Genomic DNA, 26124 nt, shown 5'->3' with positions numbered 1-26124 from the left:
AGTTACTGGATGTGACCACCTGGGAAGAGGGCATGCCCTTGGTAAGGCAGCTGTCTTTAGTCAAGGCCATCCCCAGTGGCATTTCAGAGTTGAGGACTGTTGGCAGCACCCCTGCAGCTGAGAGTCCTTCATTTCTGATGGAGATTCTGGTCAGCACATCACTACACCCACCACAAGAACTCAGATCCATGCTGTGCCCTGGGTATCCTTATCCTGATAAGTGTATGTCAGCATGGGAGATGACAGGAAAAAGGAAGGGACTCTATAAATTTTTAAAGAATTCATTTGTTGGAACGAGTAATCTTTAATATCAGAAGTATACCAGCATCAAATTGGAATTAGGTTTTCATGTTAAAATGACAGTTTCCTTAGGTTATTGGTCTAATAAGAAATTATAAACAGGTTTTTATCTTTAATCTGCTTAGAAAAACAAATTTCTGTGTTTTGTCTTCATTAGATCCTTGATTACTTAAGAAAGTTGCATCTTCTCAGTATTAAAAGTCCTAAGTGTTGCTAACAATTCTGTAACCTTCTGTATTTGTATTCTGTAACCTTTAGAATCTCTTATTGCTGCCTTGGCTAAATAGGATACTAAGTTTTGTAATGATCTATAATCCTATTTTTGGCATATGCTTCAAAACTTTGACACTTCTGACAAATTTCCCAAAATTCAACTTCTAAATGAAGTCTTTTTTACTAATTAGGCTTGGTTGTTATGTCAGATTACATGGAAGCATTGTCAAAGAAAGGATGGTAAACCTTCTTAAGTTGTAAGATTAAAAAAAATATATTTTATTTATTCATGAGAGAGACCAAGAGAGAGAGAAAGAGAGAGAGAGGCAGAGACATAGGCAGAGGGAGAAGCAGGCTCCACACAGGAAACCCGATGTGGGACTCGATCCCGGGACTCAAGGATCACACCCTGGGCCGAAGGCAGGCGCTACACCACTGAGCCACCCAGGCGTCCCAGGTTATAAGATTTTAATATAACTTGGTACAGTGTCATTACTTGTAATTCTAATTATTAAAATGTTGTGTGCCCAGTAATAATTATATTTCCCTGTCAACTGTATTATAATGAACTCTGATCAGATCTTTAACCATGGCCATTTTTGAGCCTTTTGCCATTTATAGTTATTGTTGATGATCTTGCAAGTATGTTTCAGCTTAAAGGCAATTCGTAGAAAGGACTTTTGACAAATAAGGCTTTTTGATACCTTTAAGATGATAAAACTGAACAAGGTAAAAATTTCTGGAACTAATGAAAGAACTAGATTCAAGCAGAATAACATGGGACTAAAAGAACTGAGAAAAATGATTATATATTTTTTATGACTTTTGTTTGAAGTATTTCTGGTTCTCTAATATTTGCTCTTACAGATTTAAGGGAACTTTTTCTCTTCAGCTATGACTCACAGGAATTTAATATAATGTTCCTTTGTAAACAAATATGAAACATTTATTTTTTTCCTCCAGAATTCAGAAATTCTCTGAAAATTCTTATATTTTCGTGGCATGTATTATAATTATTAGCATAAGATCTCTAAGAATCTGTTCTCCGTGTAATAGGATGCCACTGGAAACATTGGTTATATTACCAAGGCTTTGACTGGAATGTCATATTTGAGGGTGAAATGCATAGACTCAAATGTGACCAGACAGCATTAAAGAAGTAGGTTGACTTTATGGAGCCAATAAAGCCCCTTGGAAATAGCAGCTTGATACCTTGCTTACAGATACCTTGCTTACAAAGCATCTTTACCTGGTCTAACTTTGAGAGCCCACCTGCAGGACAGTCTCCTGAGCTGACAACTGTTTAACAGAACTGACCTATTTTCAAGACTAAGATTGGTTTGTGAGATATGGAGCAAATTTCTTACCTAAGGTCCAGAACAATTAAACTCAATCTAACAAGAAACAATGTTGGATTGTGATTTTTTCTTTTTTTCTTTTTTTAAAAGATTTTATTTATTTATTTATGAAAGACAGAGAGAGAGAGAGAGAGAGAGAGGCAGAGACACAGGCAGAGGGAGAAGCAGGCTCCATGCACCGGGAGCCCGACGTGGGATTCGATCCCGGGTCTCCAGGATCGCGCCCTGGGCCAAAGGCAGGCGGCGCCAAACCACTGCGCCACCCAGGGATCCCGATTGTGATATTTTTCTAAAAAAAAAAATCTGTCAAAAGGGAAGAATGTTAATTTGTAACCATATACAAGGAAGTTCACGTATATATACTGTGGTAACATCAATAAAGCTGAAGCCCTTTTCACCAGTACATACTCATGGAGCTAGTTGGAAAGAAAGGGGTCTTTTTTTTTTTTTTTTCTTTCTTTCTTTTTTGGTAAGACTTCATTTATTTGACATAGAGCTCAAGCAGGGTGGGGTGGCAGAGGGAGAGGGAGATCCTTGGGGCTTGATCCTAGCACCCTGGGATCATGACTTCAGCTGAAGGCAGAGGCTTAACCAGGTGCCCCCGGAAAGGGGACTTTTGACTTTTGAGAAAGAAAGACAAAAAAAACATAAGAGCCAGGATCACCCAAACCTTGGATGGTGGCACACCTTGAGTATCGATTTCACCCACTATCTTTGGAACGAAAATTTTGCTAACTATTCTTGTGAGCTCTGACAGATTTTTTTTTAAATAAGATTTATGTATTTTTAGAAAGCAAGCAAGTGAGCATGGGGAGAGGGGCAGAGGAGAAGAGAGTCTTAATCAGACACCCTGCTGAGCGCAGGTCCTGACTTGTGGCTTGATCTCAACCCTGAGATCATGACCTGAGCTAAAACCAAGAGTAGGCCATATAACTGACTGAGCCACCCTCGTGCCCCACCCCAATATATCTTAAGATGTTTTTTTTAAGAGACAGACTAACAGAGGAGTGTTATTACTTGGGGTTACTGATTTGCTATATACTTTACAGCAGACTAACAGAGGAGTGTTATTACTTGGGGTTACTGATTTGCTATATACTTTACAGCAGGTTGAATCCACAAGCAATAAATGCTGGACAACAGGTGATGGTGTTTGTACATCCTTAAAGTGCCACTGTAAGAAGAGCTGTGTCTTTTTTTTTTTTTTTTTTAAGAGCTGTGTCTCTAATAGAAAAACAGTGGCCAGATTTCCTGCTTTTACCTACACAAGGGTCTGAATATGGACATGCAGAAAAATGACCAGGGGGTATACACAGATGGTGGCCACTGATGCTGATAGAACCCATCTGGTCAGAGTAGGAGGTGCTATGACAGCACTCGATGACCCACCTGTTGTACAGTATAAGAATGTTTTTCTCCACAGTTAAATATTTCTTGCATTCACCTTTTACTAGTGTCATTCGTGTCACAAGGCAACCCCTACTGTGAACTAATGCTATTTGGCTTTGAGGAAAAACCAATTTATATCCAAGACTTAGATCAGGTGGCTGGGTTTTAAAGGAATGAGGAGATTCAATAGAATTCAGTGAATTGTGTTTAACACTATTTCCAACACAAGCAACAAATTCAGCAAACTTCTAGAGCTTCCGGGCATCGCTGTGAAAGAATTGACTGGTGATAATGCGGTTGTCAGCCACACCAGAAAAATGAGATTTAGTGACAAGAAAGAGTGTTGGGGATACAGCTCTTTCCCAAGTTGTAAAGCTCCTTATTCTTGATGAAGGTTAGTTGCTGCATGGAGGTAAAGGACTTGAGCTGCTTCTGGTAGCTTGTATGGTTGCTGGATATGTCAGCTTTGATGTTGCTTGAAAGCAACCAAAGAAGAAACTACTGTTTAGTCAAGCAGAATGTACATGTTAAGCCAAGTGCTAGGGAATATTTCCAAGAAAGCACAAAGTTGTTTGATTCCTCAAACCCCGAAACTGCACCCCGTTTCTGTAGGAAGTAGTTAGAACTGTTATCCCAATTTACTCAAGAGTGAATCATGTTCAAAAGACAGTGGGGGGATCCCTGGGTGGTGCAGCGGTTTGGCGCCTCCCTTTGGCCCAGGGCGCGATCCTGGAGACCCGGGATCGAATCCCACGTCGGGCTCCCGGTGCATGGAGCCTGCTTCTCCCTCTGCTTGTGTCTCTGCCTCTCTCTCTCTCTCTCTCTGTGTGACTATCATAAATAAATAAAAAATTAAAAAAAAAAAACAGTGGGGATTGAAACTGGTAACAAAGGGTTAGTGGGACCAATAATAAGTGCAGATGTAGACTAAAACCACAGATGCAACTTTTTACCCAGACCTGTTTTCACTTGCCTTTAAATTTTCCTATCTTTCTTGGGGAAGGGTGGATTGAGGCTTCTATTCAGAGTCTCCTCATTGGGCTGACTCTTAAATAAATTCTTGCTGCACACTTGGTGTCTTTGTGATTGGCTTCCCTGCACATCAGGCAGACAAATTTGGGTTCCCTTACAGAATTAGGAGGAGTTTGGGGAAGAATGAAGCAGTAGAAATTGGAGCTTTGTAGGACTTAAGGGAGATGACTAATTCTGAAGTATTGCTGCTTCTGTGATTCTAGTCATGATTTCCATAAAAACATGATTGTTAATGTTGATGTACAAGTACCACTTATTGGTCAATAATTCCTCTTTCCTTAGAAAATAAATTATACCCAAAAAGCTGAATTCTACAGCCAAAGGGTTTTTGGTAGTTTAGTTATCTTCTCTGTGTTTCCTCGTTCATAAAATGGGAATAAGGGTATCTACTTCGAAGCTCTTATGAGGGGTGAAAGAATTAACTAACGAACATATGCATATAAGTGAACTAGTTACTATTGTGGCTGAAACATAACATTATATATAAGTATTTGAACTTATTTTTTTATACTTCTAAGATGTTTGATTTTTATGTGAGTTTTGTTTTTTTTGTGTGTGTGTTTAAGTTCTATGTTTTACAACCTAAAGTGTATGTTAAATTCTTGTCCTTATTCTTTTCTAGGGTTACTCCTAAAAGAGAAATGGGAAGCATTTGGTCTTAGACTCAACCATGCTCAACAACAGATGAAAATGACTGAAAATGCCCTATTGTTTGCATTTGTAGAGGTATTTTGGTTCAGTTATTTAGGTTAAAGGAATGTTGATTTGATACAAAATTCAGGTTTAGGCAGGCTACTATTTTGTATTATCTTTATGTTGATATTTTTAGTGCTTGGTGTTTGAGACTTAATAAACACTAATGAATAATACTTCAGGGGGAGATTTTTGAAAAATATCCTTTATGGAAATTATAAGGTCTTGATGAGCACCATTATTCTTAAAGTTGGAGTTGAGGACAACTAGTGGACTCTATTTCATGGTGAGGGGGAAGGAGGAGTAGATTTGGATCTATTCACTTTAGGCCTCACTCTCAGTGAATGGGTAGTTCTGCTGTTTTCTGCCTATCACCCTGTGGGAAGGACCAACCTAAAAAATTTTCATAGCTTAAGATTTTTATTTATTTTTATTTTTTTAAAGATTTTATTTATTTATTCATGAGAGACACACAGAGAGAGGCAGAGACACAGGCAGAGGGAGAAGCAGGGAGCCTGATGTGGGACTTGATCCTGGGACCACAGGATCATGCCCTGGGCCAAAGGCAGGTGCTAAACCGCTGAGCCATGCAGGGATCCCCAGCTTAAGATTTTTAAATTCTTATTTTAAAAAATTGTTTCTGCCTTCTGAGCTTTGAACTTGCCCTTTCCCCTTTTCCCTCTCCCCCATGTGTCTGACCCTGTCTTACCCATTTCGAATTCAAGTGGTGCAGCACCTCCGAAGTGTCAATGCACACACCTGCTGTTGCTTTTGATTCTGGAAGGCATGTAGTTTCAACTTGTAACAAAATATTTGTAGTCTTCAATAAACTGTGGTATTTTTTTAATAATAATAATAATAATAATAATAATAATAACAAATTGTTTCTGTGACATATTTTAGACCACACCTTAAAAGGAGGTGGGACTCTTGTTTGAGATAGTGTTTTGGTGAGAGAGATTACTCAATCATGTCCCATCAATATGGGAAATTTGGTCATCAGAGCTTAATCTTAATAGGAATATTTTTTTAAATAACCAATTAGGATGTCAAGTGCTCTCAAAATAGGGTTTATATCTATTTCATGACTTGGCATTACACTGGAGTTCAATACACTTGTCCTGTTTTAATGTTTTCAATTTATAGAAGATTCTGTTAGGATCATTGTGAAAACAAAAGTTAAAGCCATTTAATAATAAAACAGTTTCTGGTGTTGTATCAATAGTGGATTTTAAGATTTGTATTTCAGTTCTCTTGGAAACAGAACTTGAAGAGATAAACCAATGAAGAAGAGGAAAGATTTCTTTTGATATTCTTTAGCAAATGTATAAGGCTATGTATTACAACCACTGCACTCTTTTGACTTAGTCATTCGTCTCATCTTTGCATACTCATCAACTGATCCTACATTTATTTTTAGTGGTTTTAATAACCATTTGGATACTTCTAAACATCTAAACACATTATAGATTATTAGTTACCTGACTATCCATCTACTGAGATAATTTAGTTTGTTGCGTGTCTCTGTTAGGTTCAAACATACTCCCTTGACCCTTCTGGACATTTAAAAATGGTAACTCGGGATCACTGGGTGGCGCAGCGGTTTGGCGCCTGCCTTTGGCCCAGGGCGCGATCCTGGAGACCTGGGATCGAATCCCACGTCGGGCTCCCGGGGCATGGAGCCTGCTTTTCCCTCTGCCTGTGTCTCTGCCTCTCTCTCTCTCTCTCCTCTGTGTGTGTGTGTGTGTGTGTGACTATCATAAATAAACAAAAAAATAAAAATAAAAATAAAAATGGTAACTTGACCTTAGCTCTTGAAATCACCTGGCAGCCATTCGGCATTTAGGGTGAAAGTTCATTAAGTACAAGAGGTTTGCCCTTGTTTCTAACCCTGCTTACATAACTGCTCTTGGTGAGAGTATCTTTTTTGCAGTGGATTTTTAACACTTTATCTTCTTTTAGGGTACACTAGCTCAAGCCGTAAAGAAAGGAGAGTGGATCTTGTTGGATGAGATTAATCTGGCTGCTCCAGAAACATTAGAATGTCTCAGTGGTTTACTTGAAGGTTCTTCTGGCTCCCTAGTGTTGCTGGATCGAGGAGACACAGGTAGTACTTGATCTCATTGAGGTTTGACTTGATGCCAGGTCTTTGACCTCTTTAGAGTAAGATTCTTTTGGTTAGGTGGATTACATAGGTCTCCCAGTGTTCATTCCATAGTACTAATTTTCTGCCAAGTTAGGAGGCATGGGGAATGCAAAGAATAAGAATTTAAAAATTTTTTAAAAATTATTTGTTCATGGGGATCCCTGGGTGGCTCAGAGGTTTGGTGCCTGCCTTTGGCCCAGGATACGATTCTGGAGTCTGGGGATCGAGTCCCACGTCGGGCTCCCGGCATGGAGCCTGCTTCTCCCTCCTCCTGTGTCTCTGCCTCTCTCTCTCTCTCCCTTTCTCTCTCTCTCCCTCTCTATCTATCATGAATAAATAAATAAATAAATCTTTAAAAAAATTATTTATTCATGAGAGAAAAAGAGAGGTAGAGGCATAGGGAAAGGCAGAGGCAGGCTACTCACAGAACAGGGAGCCCGATGTGGGACTTGATTCCAGGACCCTGGGATTATGACCCAAGCCAAAAGGAGACACTTAACCAACTGAGCCACCCAGGTGCCCAAGAATAAGAATTTGTTACTTGGTAGTATATACTGAATTGTATATATTTGAATAGGTGATATACATATAGGTGAATAGGTGATAAAACATAAGTGGTAATGAACAACCATACCTTAAAAGATGGTGGAAGGGGAGCATAAGATTAAGTTGTTACATATGTCTGGAAATTGGTTTCAGTGGGATTTCAGAAAAAGGAAGGATGGTTTGCACAGCCAGCACCATTCTTGCTAAGTCTGAGGCAGGGCTTCCTGGCCTGAGGTTCTGTGAACTTAGATAGTCTTCCCCGGGGCACCCGTGGCTGATCACTTGATGTTACCAGTTGAGAACTTATGGTTTTCTCTTACCAGAACCCCTGGTTCGTCATCCTGACTTCCGTTTATTTGCTTGTATGAACCCAGCAACAGACGTGGGCAAAAGAAATCTCCCACCAGGAATAAGAAACAGGTGAGGGGACATGGCCTGGTTCCTGGGGATTTTTAAAAAAATTCTCTTTATTGGTTGATAATAATAACATAACCAGTCCTCATAATGGTGCTTGAAATTTCTTGATCTCTGCTAAGAGGAATTCTTCTTTGTCATATTCTTCTACTTTCTTTAGGTGATAGGAATATGGAGGACCCCAGAACACTGGAGAATTTTTTCAGTTGGGTTGTTTGTATGACACGTAATGGCTCATGGATATCGTTGAAAATAAAATTTTTTCTTCATTCAATTAACCTTATAGCTATTAGGAAAACCTTTACATACTGATAAAACAGTATAATATATAACAGTATAAGTACATTTTAGGAACTGAATGAATCCTCTTGGATGAGGCCAGTGATTTGTAAAAGGCCTTTTAAGTTTCAGTGTTCAGTAAACACTGACTGACACTAACATGGTACTTAGTTGTTTGGTATTTTATGTATATAGCATTTGGAAAAAGTTAAATGATCTTATTTTTGTTGGTGACCTTTTGTTGAATTTTGAGTATTAAAATAGTGTTAAAATTTTATTAGATTCCTCTCATTATAAGAGTAATAAAACCTTCTTAGGAAAATTTTATAAACTATAAACATTATATCTTCCTTTGCTCCAGTGACTTTATTTTTGAATGTGTGGGTGCTTTTTGTTGTTGCTGCTGGATGTATTTTTTATTACATGTAGCTATAACACCTCTGAAAATAAGGGATAAATGTCTTATTTTTTATAATTATTTCTTACAAAGAGTATTGCGTAGAAATAATAAATTTTTGGTAACAATTACGTTATCTTATTTCACTATGGTCAGTTTATAGCTAGATGAAAGACTTTCATATTTTATACCATAAGCAATTAAAATGAGTTTACATAACTTTGTGTTTTGTATTTTTTTTTTTTTAAGATTTTATTTATTTATTTGAGAGAGAACAAACTGTGGGAAGGAGTAGCAAAGGGAGAGGGAAAAACAAAAAAACAGGCTTCCCAGTGAGCAAGGAGCCCCCCAAGGGGCTTGACCTGGGATCATGACCAGAGCCAAAGGCAGATGCTGGCTTACTGACTGAGCCACCCAGCCACCCTTTGTGTTTTGTATTTTTTAATTGTCAGAATAGTTGTATTAACTTCCTAAAAAGTGGTTATTATGTAATAATAATTGTTTTATAGGTTCACAGAACTTTATGTAGAAGAATTGGAAAGTAAAGAAGATTTACAAATTCTTATTGTGGATTATCTGAAAGGACTGAGTGTAAATAAGACCACAGTGCAAGGAATCATCAGGTAGGTTCCCTGTGTGCCTCATCCGCAAATACTATTTATTTTATTTTATGTTTGTTTGTTTGTTTGTTTATTTATTTAATGCTTCTTATTAGAGAAGGATTATCATTAAGGTTTCTATTTTAAAGTTGGAACTTTAAGAATTCCCATGGATCTTCCTAATGAAGCCACATCGAAAGCTTAGTAATTACCACTTAACGAGAATATGTAAACAATTAGACAGTGTTCTTCTAATTAGTTTTTTTTTTTTAATTTATTTATTTATGATAGTCACAGAGAGAGAGAGAGAAAGAGGCAGATCACAGGCAGAGGGAGAAGCAGGCTCCATGCACCGGGAGCCCGATGTGGGATTCGATCCCAGGTCTCCAGGATCGCGCCCTGGGCCAAAGGCAGGCGCCAAACCACTGTGCCACCCAGGGATCCCTCCTAATTAGTTTTGTATTCATAGCTAGGAGTTTGCATCTCTGGAAGGTGTAAAAGGCTTGCTTGTATTTTGATCTGTCTTGATGAAATCTTATTTTTGCAGGTTGCATGCTAGTTATGTGGGATGCAGGGAGAAAAAGGTTGATACAATGAATGATTCAGATTTAAAATTAACTGAGGCATAGCGGAATAAAGTAAGGACTGGCCATGTGGCTTGGTGCTTTCTTGAGCCTTTTTTTTTCTGTTTCTGTTTTTGTTTTTGTTTTTATGCCATGTGGAAAGGGTACAGTCTCTTATATTAGACAGCCTGAATCCTAGTACAGGCTCTGTCAAAAACGAATTCTATCATTCTGGGCACATTACTTAGTAATTTAAATTTTGTCTGTGTCATCTAGAAAGAACATTACATTATGTAAAGTTTTTGAAATAGGATCATATTAATGTTTTACTTTGCTTTTTGTGATTTGTTCCCTTTTTTTTTTGTACAAATAATTATTGAGTTGCCCAGGTACTAGAGATATAGCTATAAATATCTGAATATTTAATATTAATAATAGCTATATCTGAATCCTGATTCTCCTTATTTTAGGTTATGGTAAGTGAAGAAAAATAACACATAAAGTAAAATGGGGATTAGAAAATACAGGCTTGGGGCCCTATTTTAAATAGGATAGTTAAGAAGGCATTTGTGAAAATGCTTTGGAGTGGTTTACCAATACCACATTCTAAAATTGGAACACATTTTGTTAGCCAAGATTATTTGGACAAAAGTATAAATACGTGTGATTAAAATTCAAAAGCGAGATAAAACAGATTAGTAAAGCAGAGGCTCTTGTAAGATGCTGAAAGTATAAGTAGTAAGTGTTCCATTTGTAATAACCCACTTCTGGAATGTAGATTCTTTCTATAAGAGAAAGAATATATAGCTAGATTGCAGAGATAAGCCAAATCTCATTTGGATTTCATCTGTGACATGCATTTGGTTACTCTTGATCTTGTATAGCTGATCATGAATTTCATGAAATTTTAAATTCCTCGCATTTCATGTTTTATTCTGAAACTCCTAACATCTTGTCATCTTTTAGACTTCTAAAGTGTGTGATAATGATAACAGTAACAGTCATATTTTCATGCTTTTTAACGTTTTGTCATTGTTGATTATGGCTGTACCTATGACCTTTCAATACACCGTGATTTTTCCTGTGTGCTTCTTCTCCATTACTATTATAGATTACATAGGCACTTTATTTCCCCATTGTATTAGAGTGTATTAGGAACACTGTGTTTGAACTCTGTATATTCTCTCTCTCTCTCTAAGGTTTATTTATGTGCTCGCTTCTGCAATACATATACTAAGATTTATTTATATTTAAAGAGAGAGTAAGGGGGGGGGAAGGGACAGGTCAAGCCCACTCCCCTGTGAGCACAGAGCCCAACATGGGGCTTGATCTCACAACCCTGTGATCATGACCTGAGCCGAAAGTAAGAGTCGAATGCTTAAATGGCTAATCTACCCAAGTGCCTCTGAACTCTGGATATTTTTACTAAGGACTTCTCCTGTCTTGCCATCCTTTTGTTAAGAACATCACCTCTCTCCTCTTTTTACCCAAAAGGAAATTGATAGATCCTTCTTTTGAAAAAGTCTTTGACTGTGTGAGAAATAGATTTAAAAGTGAATGTCTGAGAGGTTTTGATGAATGCTCTAGGAAACTGTATGTAAGCTTAACTATCTAATTCTATAAAAGTGGCTTTTGGGCCTTGTGTAGAAAATCAAAGTAACGGCAAAATGGTGAATGCTTATGAGTTAATAAAGTCATCTGAACTTTGTCCTTTTTTGTAGCTTGTACACAGCTCTCCGGAAAGACTCTGGGACAAAATTGGTGGATGGAACTGGCCATAGACCTCATTACAGCCTTCGGACCCTTTGCAGGGCTCTGCGATTTGCAGCTTCCAATCCGTGTGGCAACATCCAGCGCTCGCTCTATGAGGTCTTCCTAAAGTCTCTGCTTGGATGGGAGTTTGGTGGATGGGTTCATCATTGAAAGGGAGGGAGTGGTGATGCATATGCTGGGTCTGCCTGTGCATGTGTGTTCCATTTAGTCAGATCAGCCCAGAACATACCAGAGTGACCCTGTCCTTATTCTACTATAATATCACATTTAAAAGTTGTTCTGGGAACCAGCACCACCCAAGAGGTTGAATTTTTTTCTTGAAATAAGTTGGCCTGTAATTGCAGAAGGGTGTAATCAGTTTTATGCATATTTGTTTTTTTTTTTCTAGGGCTTTTGTTTGGGTTTCTTAACACAGCTTGACAGGGCATCACACCCAATAGTTCAGAAGCTCATTTGTCAACACATTGTCTCTGGCAATGTAAAAAGTCTGCTGAAGCAGGTATGTTGTTTGTTTTTTTTGACTTCTTTAACATAAATAAAAGGCTGAATTATCAAAATTTTGGTGTTCTGTTTTTTTAAACTTGTTTCTAATTATAAAAGTAATCAGTTTGTTCCAAAAAATTAAGTTGTGTCTTAGATGGTGAAAATTCCTAGTAATCCTTCTACTCTTTAGATTTAAACCATATACCTTTCCACCTAAATTATATTTGTATTTTTTTATATATATTTAAATTTTGACAGTGTATGTATAGATTTATCAAGGCAAATTCCTTCTTGTTTTTTATTTTAATTCCAGTATATTTAATATACAGTATTACATTAGTTTCAGGTATATAATATAGTGATTCAACAAATCTTTATGTATGTTACTCGTTGCTGAAGCTAAGTGTACTCTTAATTCCCTTCACTTGTTTCACCATCTCCCCCTTCTTCCCTCCCCTCCCCTTGGGTAAACCATCAATTTGTTCTCTCTTGTTAAGAGTCTTTTTTTTGGGTTGTCTTTTTTGTTTGTTTGTTTCTTAGATTGTACCTATATGTGAAATCATATGGTATTTGTCTTTTCCTGACTTCACTCAGTAAGGGCAAATTCTAATGTATGTATCTAATATAAATGACTTAAAAGGAATCATCGCATAATACTGTTCTGTGGCTTCCTTTCTTAGCCTAACCATATCCTGGATATATTTTTGTGTCTGTACCACAGATCACTATGACATGGTTTCTAATGGTTGCATAGTAATTTGTTGCTTACACCATAGTTTGTGTACACATTTCCCATCTGATTGATAGTTGGACTTTTTTTTTTTTTTTTTCTTATTAAACACAGCAACCATTTCAGTTTGAGGAGGAGATTCTAGAATAACATGGGAGTGAAAGATGCTGAGAAAGTAGTTTATCAACTAACTGGCTTGTTTTTATGTTGATTCCTTGCTCTTAAGGAAGAAAGAACCTTATTAGGGACTTAGGATTACTTTGGATTCAGTATTTTTTCCTTTCTAAAATTTATACAAGTAACACATGAATATGTACTTTTGGTAAACCATAAAAACATTGAAAAAAAAAGTTAAGCTTCCTTTGATTATTATTCTAATACCACTCACTGTCCTTATCTTTTTTTTTTTATGTGTTCCTCATGGTTACCCCTGATGGAGGCCTAAGGATCCTTTTTTTCCCCCACTGCTTCTGAGTTCAGTTGAGGAGCTCTTAAAGAAGTGCCTGGAATGGTAGTAGCTTCAAATTAGGGAACTAAATGTTTTAGAAGAGCATTTTTTCATAGCTACAAATCTGACCACTTTTGACTATTTTTGATGTATGAAAATGACAGTTTTGTTATAAATCAGTGTAATAATGCAAAAGCCCATTCCCTCAGTTCAGAACTGGTCTTGTTTTTAGGAATTTAGTTCATTTGAAGTACATGTTTTTGACAAATATTTCATCAGACTGAGAGTGAAAATTTTGGTAGGTGAGAGAAAAGAACTGAATCAGAAACTATCCAATTCAAGTTCTTTCCTCACTACAACTCACCTGGATTTAAAAACCAATACATGTCATCATTTTGTTCTCATTCCTCAAAGTACTTTTCATATTTCACCCATGGCTTTTAATGTTGAAAGCATCCAGAACAGGGCAGCATTCTTGGTGACAGTGGTTTTTCCTACCTTACGCCCCTCTCTGAAAGAATAGGACTGTGGGTTATTTCTCTAACTTCTGTGACTTTCAGCCTATTCCAGAACCAAAAGGAGGACGACTTATCCAGGTTGAAGGATATTGGATTTCAGTGGGAGACAAGGAGCCTACAATAGATGAGACCTACATTCTTACATCTTCTGTTAAGCTGAACCTGAGAGACATTGTCCGAGTGGTTTCTGCGGGGTGTGTGGACCTTTTCTCTTGCTGCTCTGAAGTTTTACCAGCATAGGCATTGATGACATTCTAGTCTTACTTCCTTAATTTTCTTTTATTTTTATTATTTTTTTTTTTTACTTTTTTTTTTTTACTTCCTTAATTTTCGAAGTTCTTTATTGTTGTTTATTGGCTAAGTGAGTAATTCCTTCTAAAATCAGTATTGTCACTTTTCTCCTGGCACAAAGCATTGTTTCTAATAATTGCACCTTTTGGTCGAAGCAATACAGATGCAGATTATTTTGGCCATCATTATGCTTATTTTCCAGTATTTTGCTGATGACTACTTATCATCCATTATTTAAATGAATAACAGCTAGTCCCATTCACCATTTCTCACAAGTACTATAAGCAAGGTTGAGATTGCTTTCCTCAGTATTTTCCGAGGAACCCTTTTTACATAGAAACTTCTTAGGGCTTAAGAAACATTCCATTAGTGGCATATAGGTATATGAAAATGTTTTTTTATGGTGATAAATTCCTTTTTAATACTACTTGAATTAATTCTGGTTTTTGTCTTTTTTTTCCCCCCCCCTTAAATTGCTTTATTGGCTGGTCTTTTAAAGAACCTATCCAGTGTTGATTCAGGGAGAGACGTCAGTTGGTAAAACAAGCCTTATCCGGTGGCTGGCTGCAGCTACTGGTAACCACTGTGTGCGTATTAACAATCATGAACACACGGATATTCAGGAGTACATTGGTTGTTATACGTCTGACTCTTCAGGGAAGCTTGTGTTTAAAGAAGGTAGGGCTGTTATTTCATTCCATGGGTATAGGCATTCATTCTTTTAAGCACATTTCCCCATGTAAATTTCATCCCTTCCAGTTGAGGCACATGGACCTTTGCCATAAGAGCTGGTTTTTCTCTCTCTCTGATCTCCCTGGTTAAGGGAAGATGGTTATGGATCCAGCTTCCTTTGGGCCCCACTCATCTTGTCAGCTGTATAGGGGACTAGCACCAAGTTCTGTAGGGTGCAATTGAACTGCAACTTAATCTCCTAGAGACTCAGAAGAATGAGATGAGCTTTGAACAGACGGAAGCTTAGAATAGAAATGAGAATGTGGTGATTTATTTATTTAAATATTTTATTTATTTATTTATTTGACACAGAGAAAGCATTAGCAGGGGAGGGACAGAGGAAGAGGGAGAAGCAGGCTCCCCACTGAAAGGGAGCCCAACATGGGGCTCAATCTCAGGACCCCCAGATCATGACCTGAGCTGAAGGCAGATGCTTAATGACTGAGCCAGGTGCCCCAAGAATGTGGTGATTGATTGATTGATTATTTTATGTTATTTAAAGATTTTATTTATTTATTCATGAGAAACACGGCGGGTAGGGGTGGCGGTGGGCAGAGACACAGGCAGAGAAAGAAGCAGGCTCCATGCAGGAAGCTGGATGTGGGACTCGATCCCCGGACTCCAGAATCATGCCTTGAGCCAAAGGTGGCGCTAAACTGCTGAGCCACCCAGGCTGCCCGAATGTGGTGATTTAAATGAAATTTGACTGCAGGGGGAAAAGTTGGAAATATATTTATCAGCCTTAGCTCCCCTTCTGTGTGACATAAAAGGATTACTTTAATTGAAAATTGTGCTTCCTTGATATTTGGCATCACAGATTATTTTTGGGCATGACTAGCTGCTGCAGGGAGTAATTTGTTTTGAAATGTAATGGTCTATGTATGGTTGATTTATATAGCATTTTTAAACATATTTTAAAACTTTGGACTAATTTATGCTCTAATCCTCAGTGTTTGTTTTTTCCTAAGGTGTTCTTATTGATGCTATGAGAAAGGGCTACTGGATTATTTTAGATGAATTAAATTTGGCTCCTACTGATGTGTTAGAAGCACTGAACAGATTGCTAGATGATAATCGTGAATTGCTCATCACAGAAACACAAGAAGTTGTTAAAGCTCACCCTCGGTTCATGCTTTTTGCTACCCAGAATCCCCCAGGACTTTATGGAGGCAGAAAGGTGTGTAGCATTTCATTTGTCCATTTGTTACCTGGTCAAGTAATAGATCTTTCTTGGGTTAGACTGAGATGTTTTTCTTTTGAAGGGTTTTTCTTTTTGTGGTGAAAAGGAGAGCCTCCGTTTTGGAAACTGGATAAGAAGGCTTTCTTCATCATGTTTTTTTTTCCTGTGTGTTTCCCAGGTGCTTTCTAGAGCCTTCAGGAATCGGTTTGTGGAATTGCATTTCGATGAATTGCCTAGTTCTGAGTTGGAAACAATCTTGCATAAGCGCTGTAGTTTGCCACCCTCCTATTGTAGCAAGTTGGTTAAAGTCATGCTGGACCTTCAGGTATTTCATCTTTCTCTCATTTAGTTTCAAATGGAATGTACTGATTAGATTTGGCGAGTAAATTTAAAATTTGATGGCTTTCTCCAGTAACCACAGCAGTCCATCCATTTTTTTTTCACAGAGTAAGGATACTATCTTTAAAATGCACTCCATGATACCCATTTTTTGGTTTTGTAAATCAACAATTTGATATGTTACAGTTTTTCTCATTATTATGGTAATATTTCCCTCCTTGTGGATAATGTTGGAACATTTTGTTTAGATTGGAATTTGGCATTGACAAGCTACAATTTTGTTTTCTAAATGAATTTAGTCCTTGAATGGACATAACTAAAGATTGGTCTCTCCCCTGTCAACTCTGCAAAGCTACAGTTTGTTTTTTGAATATCTCATTTTATGGTGTTAAAAGTGTTAGCAGAATTAATATACTTTTATTTTCTAGAGAGCTAATAATAATTGGCAATCTTACTATGTTCCCACATTATGGGATTAATGTTTCTGCATGTTTGCCATCATTTGTATTCATAGTTTTTTTTATATGGTATAGGAAAAGGAATTCCTTTTTTTCTTGGTATTATGATTTGAAATTTATATCCTCATACATGAATTTGAATATTTATCTTCAAAGGATTGCAGTCCATTTACTTTTTTCAAAAATTCATCTTAATGGGATGAATCATTTTTATAGAGCTTAAATTTGTTAAAAATTTTATATAGGTTGTAAACTGTGCTTACCATTGCCCTTTTTGATTTGTTTTGATATTTTAATAGTCCTATCGCAGAAGTTCTTCAGTGTTTGCTGGAAAACAGGGTTTCATCACCCTTCGTGATCTTTTTCGATGGGCTGAAAGGTACAGACTGGCTGAACAGACTGAGAAAGAGTATGACTGGCTACAGCATTTAGCCAATGATGGTATGCTTTTAATTGGATGCTCTCAAACTGTGGAGTTATGTCAGATATCAAACCTTCTTATTAACATAAATCTTTCCCAAATTGTGCTCAATATATACATATTAATAGGTGTTCCAGAAATAGTCATTCTCTCTCTAGTGCCAAGTGCTTTTGAAAATGGTTCTTTTCTGCAGGCCTTTGTGCTAGTTTGTTTGGGTTTCTCTCTGCTTTGGCTACATGTAAGAGTCAGATAGGAGCCCGGTGCCTGTGAGAGTTTCGGTAGGTGGTTGGTGGTGTCTTTGTAGACTATGTATCTGCAACCCACTCTTCCTAGAGAGTCATGCCTGTGCCTTTAACAGAAAACTGACAGGTTGGTCAGATAATATCAGAATTCTGAAGGAAGGCATTTATGTCATCCGAGACTCACGATTCCTCATTTTGGTTTAATCCATGGAAAGAATTTATATGTTTCTCTCTATGAAAGAAAGCATTTCAAAATCTTTGGGTTTGAAAAGTGCTAATGAGTCATTAATGGAGTGGTTAATAAGGAGAGTAAATTAAACCTATGAAAGTTGTATTTTTTCTTCTTTACTGGTAGATAGATGGAGGAACATGTTTTTTAAAAAAAAACTTCAAAGAAAACAGTTCTTAATCAAGGTATAACATATATAGTAAAGTGAATTTAGTGTTCATTTTTTCATGTTTTATTTATTTATTTGTTTGCTTATTTATTTATTTAACATAGGTATGTGCTCACATAAAACATCACCTAGGCCAAGGTTTAGAATATTTTGTAGTACCTCAAAAGATTCTATCATGACTTTTGCCAGTCTTAACCTCCCCTGGAGGTAACGTCTGCTCTGACCTCTGTCACCACTGATGTTTGTGTATGCTTGAGCTTCAGCTAGTATAATGCAGTATGTACTCCTTTGGTTTGACTTCTTTGGACCCATTCTTTTTTTTTTAAGATTTTATTTATTTATTCATAGAGACACAAAGAGGCAGATACCTAGGCAGAGAGAGAAGCATGCTCCCTGTCTAAAGCCTGATGTGGAACTTGATCCCAGGACCTTGGGATCACGACCTGGGCCCAAGGCAGATGCTCAACCACTGAGCCACCCAGGCGTCCCTCTTTTCACCCATTGTAATGTGAGGTTCAGCCATACTGTTATGTGTATTAGGAATTCGTTATTATTACTGTGTTATAACCTGTTGTATGGAGATACTATAATATGTTTATTCATTTTCTTATTGATAGACATTTGGGTTATTTCCACTTTTTAGCTATTATGAAAAGAACTGCTCTGAGCATTCCTATATAGGTCTTCTGGTGCACACATGTTCTTTGGGTTAATTCCACTTTTTAGCTATTATGAAAAGACCTGGTCTGAGCATTCCTCTATAGGTCTTCTGGTGCACACATGTTTACTTGAGTTTAGGTCTACCTGGAAGTCATGTTGCTAGGACATAGCCTGCATGTGGTTAGTTGCAGTAGGTTCTCCCAGTTTTCCAAGGTAGTTCTTTAGATATCCTGGCCAACAGCAGTAAATAAGAGTTGCTGTTGTTACATATTCTCAACATCCCTTGCTATTGTAACCTGACACTTGATGATTCTTTTTTTTTTTTTTTTTTTAAAGGTTTTATGCTTCTCTCAGGCCGGGTCAGGAAACAGGAAGAGATTGATGTGATTCAAGAAGTCCTTGAAAAACATTTCAAGAAAACATTGTGTCCTCAGTCCCTCTTCTCCAGGGAAAATGTCCTAAAATTACTGAGTGAGTAGGTCAGAATATCCGGAGGAAATGAATTGAACTGTACTCCTATTAGAAGCTAAACATTTATTCTACATTTTATAGGTAAATTGTCCACTCAGGTATCCACTTTGGAATCTACATTCAGACACATTGTGTGGACTGAAAGCATGCGGAGACTGGCGATGCTGGTGGGAAGGGCGCTGGAATTTGGTGAACCAGTGTTGCTGGTTGGAGACACTGGGTAAAGTTCTGTCCTTCTGTGATAGTAACTCATGATGGTTCAGTTCAGTTGCATAGGAGTACTTGAGTTATCTGTGAAGGATTATCAGGAATGCGATCTTTTTTTTTTCTTTTCCTTTTCTCCCTTTTTTTATTTTTGAAGAGGGCATGTAAGAGATACTGTTTATTTTCCTCTTCTTTCAGAAGAGGATAGAAAAGAATGATTTTGTACATTTTTATCAGTGCAGCTGTTTTTTCTTTGTAATTCTTTTATTTTATTTTATTTAAAAAATTTTTTTTTTAAATTTATTTATGATAGTCACACACAGAGAGAGAGAGAGAGGCAGAGACACAGGCAGAGGGAGAAGCAGGCTCCATGCACCGGGAGCCTGACGTGAGACTTGATCCCGGGTCTCCAGGATCGCGCCCTGGGCCAAAGGCAGGCGCCAAACCGCTGCCCCACCCAGGGATCCCTGTAATTCTTTTAAATAGTGACATTCATTTATATATCTATAGAGAACAGCAGATGAGCTACTCTCTCCTGAAAGTCTGTAAGGATTAGAGTTCTTTCTCATCCTTTGGGGGTTTTGGTAGAAGTAGGAAAGGATAGAATTCAGGCAGTGTGTGCTTTTTTGGATAAGAAACACTATAGGGTGCTGATGTTTGGGGGAAGGATGTCCTAAGCCCAGGGTGCAGAGGTTCTATGTTGGCCAACATCATCTGCTGCCGCCATGAGGCCCTCACCAGAGCTCCCCTCTTGCTGACTAGTGTGTTTGTGGGTGTATATTTGGGAATTTTTGGTCCTTGTTAATCTGGTATGTATCTCTTTAACAGGTGTGGGAAAACTACTATCTGTCAGGTGTTTGCCAGCTTGTCAAATCAGAAACTATACTCTGTCAACTGCCACTTACACATGGAGACATCGGATTTCCTGGGGGGGCTACGGCCAGTGAGACAGATGTCAAAGGACAAGGTTTGTTCAATAGTGAATGATGATGTGTTCATTGATTTGAAGAATTACTCTTGGCTCTGTGCATGAGTCAGCTGTGGAATTTGTTCATGGTGAGGTTTTGATTCCAGGTTTGGTATATATCTTTAGGTTTTCATTTTTCTACAAAGGGCTTTCATAGCATCCTGTTGTGCAGGTTTTATTCCTTGTTCTTAGACCCTTACTTTCTGCAGAATGATTACTTAACTCCAGCAGATACCAGCTAGCTACATGTGTATTTTCTTGTGGAGCCAACTGCTCTTTAATTTCACACCTTCTTTTCCTAATTGTAGGAAGAAATTGATACATCAAGACTTTTTGAGTGGCATGATGGTCCTCTAGTTTTGGCCATGAAGGAAGATGGCTTTTTTCTCTTGGATGAGATCTCACTGGCTGATGACTCTGTCCTGGAAAGACTCAATAGGTATATGTATAAGAGGTTTGCCCTGTGTGTGATGTTTTCATTGGTCTGGTTATTTTTAAATTATTTAAGTAATGAAAAAATTTAAAGTTCCCATGTAGTTAACATAAAGCATATTAGTTTTAGATTACAGTATAGTGATTCAACAATTCTATACATTAAGCAGTGCTCATCATGATATGTCTACTCTTCATCCACTTCATCTGTTTTACTCATCCTCCTACCTACCTCTCCTCTGGTAACTATCAGTTTTTTCTTTATAGTTAAGAGTCTGTTCTTGATTTGTCTCCTTTTTTTTCTATGTTCATTTGTTTTGTTTCTTAAATTCCACGTATGACTGAAATCAAATGGTATTTGTCTTTCGTTGACTGACTTATTTCACTTAGCATTGTACAGTCTAGCTCTATCCATATTGTTGCAAATGTCAAGATTTCATTCCTTTTTTTTATGGCTAAGTAATGTTCCACTGTGTGTGTGTGTGTGTGTGTGTGTGTGTGTGTGTGTGTTTGTGAGAGATTTTCTCTATCAATTCATCTATTGATAGATGTTTGGGCTGGTTCTATTATTTGACTATTGTAAATAATGCTGCAATAAACATAGGGTTGCATATATCCTTTTGAATCGGTGTTTTCATATTTTTTGGATAAATACCCAGTAGTGGAATTACTGGATCATATGGTACTTCTGTTTTTAATTTTTTGAGACTTGTCTATACTGTTTACTGGTCTTGTTTTATAGTAAAGTTCTTCATAGATGCATAGTAAATGTTTGAAAATGATGATGAGTTACTGTTTTTTGTTTTGTTTTGTTTTTTGGCTTTAGCATGCAGGGTCTTTTAAGAGGCTTAGGTTTTCTGTTTTGCTGTCAATAATCAAAAAGATGGGACTGTGGAATGGCAGGGCTAAAACAAATGAGCCGAAGTTAAAACTCTTTATTAAGGCAAATAATGTGACTTTGTCTAAATTCTTCAAAGAATTAGAATCAGAATTATAGATTATATATGGCTGTACGACCTCAAAATCTCAGACCAATATGAATTTTTTTGATATATACCTATTTTTCTTCTTTGAAGTTTAATTTACTTTTTTTTTTAAAGATTTTATTTACTTATTCATGAGACACACACACACACATACACACACACACACACACCACACAGAGAGGCAGAGACGCAGGCAGAGGGAGAAGCAGGCTTCATGCAGGGAGCATGATGTGGGACTTGATCTGGGGTCTCCAGGATCACGCCCTGGGCTAGAGGCAGATGCGCAACCACTGAGCCACCTGGGCGTCCCTGAAGTTTAATTTACATACCATAAAATGTATCCATTTCAAATGTATAATTATATATGTTTTGGTAAATTTACTGACTTTTGCACCACAATCCAGTTTTACATTTTCACCATATCAGTAGTATCCCTTCTGCCTTTTCATAGTATATTTCTGATGCCACCGACTGCACCAGGCAATTACTAATTTACTTTCTGTAAAAAAAGAAACATTTGTCTTTTCAGCACTTTATGTATAAATGGCCTCTTCTCTCACTTTGCATTGTTTTGATGTTCATCCATGTTAATAGCCTATGTTAATAGTTCTTTTTTATTCCTGAGAGTATTCCATTGTATAGATATACCATATTTTTTTTTATTCATTCACTTGACAGTATTTGGGTTATTTCTACTCATGAATAATGCTGCCATGGATATTTGCATACAAGACACTCATTTTTAAACCAGATGTCTTAATGGGGCATAAGTGGGTAACGGGATTTTTTTTTTTCTTTTTGATCAGAAATACTGTTCCATTACACAGGAATTGGGATAATGAGTCATTTTAAAATTTGTGCTAGGAAAGTGTTAACTAAAATAGCTCAGTAGAGGAGATAACTTCTTTCCTTTTTAAAAGAATTTGAAGGCCACAAAAAAGGAAGGTTATATAAGCCTTTTCTAATCTTATATTCTTCAATTTTTCTGTCTTTTAGTGTCCTTGAAGTGGAAAAGTCCCTGGTATTAGCTGAAAAGGGCAGTGTAGAGGACAAGGATAATGAGGTAGAGCTCTTGACTGCTGGGAAAAAATTCCGTATCTTAGCAACCATGAACCCTGGGGGCGACTTTGGAAAAAAAGAGGTAAAATTGTGTTCCTGAAGCATAATTTTTTTTCTAGTTTTTGACCTCAGCTCATTGGCAGCTGTAAATATAGTATGAAAAATGCATTTGGAATTTTATATTGGGAAAAAATTAAAAACCTAGAAAGATATTTTAGAATTATTACAAGTTTCAGAAGTTCTGACATAATCGTTTCCTTATTATCTCTGTGTGCGTGCCTGAAATTTCATTGTTTCAGTCATTTTCCCCAGCTTTTTACATATGTTACTATAACAAATCCTCACAATAACTCTGAGTTACTTTCTTACTTTCATGGATGAGAAAAGTTGAAACTAAAATTTAATGTTAAATTGATTTTAGTTAAACACTAAACACAAGTGTGGCTTTGAGTGTTTTAAAGTGACAAAAATGTTGCAGCCTGGAATCTCTTCTGGTTTTGCAGGTGGTGCATATCTCTTCTCTCCAGACATTATGTGGGCTACTCTCATATTATTTGTAAAGGAAAGGGTGGAGAGCAGCATTCTGTACAGAGGGTGTTAGGATTCAGCCCAGATCCAATACGCTAAACACCGTGTTGAAGCCTCTCACTGGAGAAGTTTGCATTGTGTGTGGGATCCTGGTTTGTTAGGAAAATGTTGATGTGGTGACAGGCCAGGGATGATGAGAATAAACAGGGTTTGAGGGATCCCTGGGTGGCGCAGCGGTTTGGCGCCTGCCTTTGGCCCAGGGCGTGATCCTGGAGACCCAGGATCGAATCCCACGTCAGGCTCCCTGCATGGAGCCTGCTTCTCCCTCTGCCTGTGTCTCTGCCTCTCTCTCTCTCTCTCTTTGTGTGACTATCATGAATAAATAAAATCAAAAGAGTTTTGACCAAAAAAAAAAAAAAAAAAAAAAACAGGGTTTGATTGTGAATGAAAGTGATTAAAATTCTTGGCAACTTGATAGGTGCCCCTGAAATGTGAATATGATATTTGGGGCTTGATTTTCCCGTAGTATAATATGAAAGATTATCAGTATGCTTCTTGAAATGTTCTGAAGAGAAGAAATAATAGGAAGAAATACAGCATAGCCTCAAACCTTACTTGGAAACTGGTTCTTTGGCAAAGGGAAATAGCATAGAAAGATCTGATTTCAAGTTTGTGTGTGTTAAGATTAGCTTAAATTAGGATAGTTTGTTTTTTTTTAGGTGAAAGTAGGCAATCTTTTTCTAAGGGAAAGTTCTTTTTTGTTTCTGTATGCCTAGCAGGCAGAGTGAGTTAGGATGCTGAAGACCAATGGCACTGTTTATATAGGATGGCAACAAGGAACACTCCCACATTCACTGGGTCTTCACTGAGCTGCACCTGAGTATAGGCATTGCTCCTAGTCCTGCTGCAGTAAGCCAGGTAGAATGATGGAGTTTATCAAGTCAAAGGAAAGCAATGATAAGCTAATAGTTATATGGATATGTGGCATTGTAAACTCTTGTTTATAGGAGTTAATTGATGTAGGGAAAGGGAAAGAAGGATAAGAGGAATCCATTTTGAGGGCAAAGGCCATAAAACTGGAAGGACTAACAATTCTTTGTTATACAAGACATAAAATATGTACTTCCTTAATAATTTCACTGTCCCCCTTTGAGCCACATAAAAGAAGATTTCTCTTTCTACTTCAGACAGCTCTCCTCTGTGGGATAATAGCTTTTATTTTCTTTAAAGCATTAATTATATAACTGAAGGTAAAGGAAGAGCCTTTGTTTAGGGGAAAGTGTTCAGGTTTGGGGGTTACCCACTTGGGGCTGGAATTCAACTTGCAGCACTTATTCTATATGACCTTGAAGTTCTGTACTATGCATATAAACAAAGTGATGGGGGGCACCTGGGTGGCTAGGTGGTTGAGTATCTGCCTCTGGCTCAGGTGTGATCCCAGGACCCTGGGATCGAGTCCTGCATCAGGCTCCTCACAGGGAATCTGTTTCTTCCTTTGTCTATGTCTCTTCCTCTCTGTGTCTCTCATGAATAAATAAATAAAATCTTAAAAAAGAAAGTGATGGGAATATTGTCTTGGAGGGTGTGGTGGAGATGGCCTGTGGAAGGAGCCAGGATAAAAGGTCTTTAATAAATTGTACCTAGTAGTAGAGGTAATAAAAGAAGTATCTGGTATTTGTTTGTTAGACTCATCAGCTAATACTCCCTCAAAGGATTTGTTTTCTAGTTTTCCTCATAGGTATTACATTCACATTGAAATTTTTGTTTCTTGTAGCTGTCTCCTGCCTTAAGAAACCGGTTTACAGAAATATGGTGCCCACAAAGCACAAATCGTGAAGATTTAATTCAGATTATCAGACATAATCTTCGTCCAGGATTGTCTCTGGGCAGAATAGATCATAAAGGTGAGATTTTTCAGGTAGCAAATGTAATTCGCAAACTTCTGAAGCTAATAGAAATTAGAAATCATGCTTTAGAAAATAGGACTAGGTCTAAGATTTCATTTAATTAAAATCAGAAATAATACCAAAATACTTTAAAAAATCTACGTTAAAGCTTTATTTATTTTTAAAGATTTATGTTTAAGAGAAAGAGCAAGTGTGGTGGGGCTGGAGGTAGAGGGAGAGGGAGAGAGAAAATCCTAAGCAGACTCCCTGCTCAGTGCAGAGCCCAATGCAGGGCTTAGTCCCATGACCCGAAAATCATGACCCGAGCAGAAATCAGGAGTCTGATGCTCAGTCGACTGAACCACCCAGGCATTCCTGTCATCAACTAATTTATTATAAACTTTATTTAAAATTTCCTGGGTGGCTTGCTCTCTCTACCCCCCTCCCCCACTGCTCTCTTCAAGAAAAAAAATAAATTTTCTTTTCATTATAAAAATTTTCAAACATAAGGGAAATAGAAAATTAGTATTAAAAATGAAACTTCTGTATACCTAAAATCTAAATTTAGCAATTTTTAAGATGGGATGAGCACTGGGTATTATATGTTGGCAAATTGAATTTAAATAATAAAAAAAGATCCCTAGTAAGGATCAAAACATTTTTTATATGGTTCTTTTATAGAGCCTAGATTACTTTGATGTATTATTACATGCGTGTTTTTTTTTATTGAGGTATAATCAATATGCAATATCCTGAGTTTCCAGGTGTACATGATTCATTATTTGTATCTATTGAGAAATGATCACAATAAATCTAACATTCATTATGATGTATATATATTTATCTTAACATATTGAAGAACTAAATTTAGAATCCAGTTCTGGTTTCAAACCTTAATAGTTTTTTGGATCATTTTCTCTCTTTCTCTCTCTCTCTCTCTCTCTCTCTCTTTAAATCTCTCATTCTTAAAGAAGATAAAAGGATATTTA

The 26124-nt window shown here is 37.3% G+C and overlaps 1 protein-coding gene and 1 long non-coding RNA gene across 5 annotated transcripts in view; one reads left to right on the top strand and one right to left on the bottom strand.

The window, feature by feature from the left end:
• The window catches only part of MDN1 (midasin AAA ATPase 1), a 166437-nt gene that overhangs the window by 49697 nt on the left and 90616 nt on the right, over positions 1–26124 (top strand). For both annotated transcript variants that reach the window (XM_025444928.3, XM_025444927.3), the window contains exons 17-33: positions 4915–5018; positions 6948–7092; positions 8001–8097; positions 9277–9390; positions 11651–11798; positions 12091–12201; positions 13924–14075; positions 14672–14850; positions 15873–16081; positions 16263–16409; positions 17181–17322; positions 18939–19073; positions 19155–19293; positions 20106–20244; positions 20553–20683; positions 22659–22803; positions 25024–25153. In XM_025444928.3, coding sequence (XP_025300713.3) covers positions 4915–5018; positions 6948–7092; positions 8001–8097; positions 9277–9390; positions 11651–11798; positions 12091–12201; positions 13924–14075; positions 14672–14850; positions 15873–16081; positions 16263–16409; positions 17181–17322; positions 18939–19073; positions 19155–19293; positions 20106–20244; positions 20553–20683; positions 22659–22803; positions 25024–25153 — 2367 coding nt within the window. The remainder of the gene's footprint in view (positions 1–4914; positions 5019–6947; positions 7093–8000; positions 8098–9276; positions 9391–11650; positions 11799–12090; positions 12202–13923; positions 14076–14671; positions 14851–15872; positions 16082–16262; positions 16410–17180; positions 17323–18938; positions 19074–19154; positions 19294–20105; positions 20245–20552; positions 20684–22658; positions 22804–25023; positions 25154–26124) is intronic.
• The window catches only part of LOC112658696 (uncharacterized), a 46343-nt gene that overhangs the window by 12624 nt on the left and 7595 nt on the right, over positions 1–26124 (bottom strand). The gene's annotated exons all lie outside the window — the stretch shown is intronic.

This window comes from Canis lupus, chromosome 12, assembly GCF_003254725.2.
Source record: "Canis lupus dingo isolate Sandy chromosome 12, ASM325472v2, whole genome shotgun sequence".
In the NCBI taxonomy this organism is placed as follows: domain Eukaryota; kingdom Metazoa; phylum Chordata; class Mammalia; order Carnivora; family Canidae; genus Canis; species Canis lupus.
Note: the sequence above shows the minus strand (reverse complement) of the source record. Positions and strands in the feature narration are given on the sequence as shown.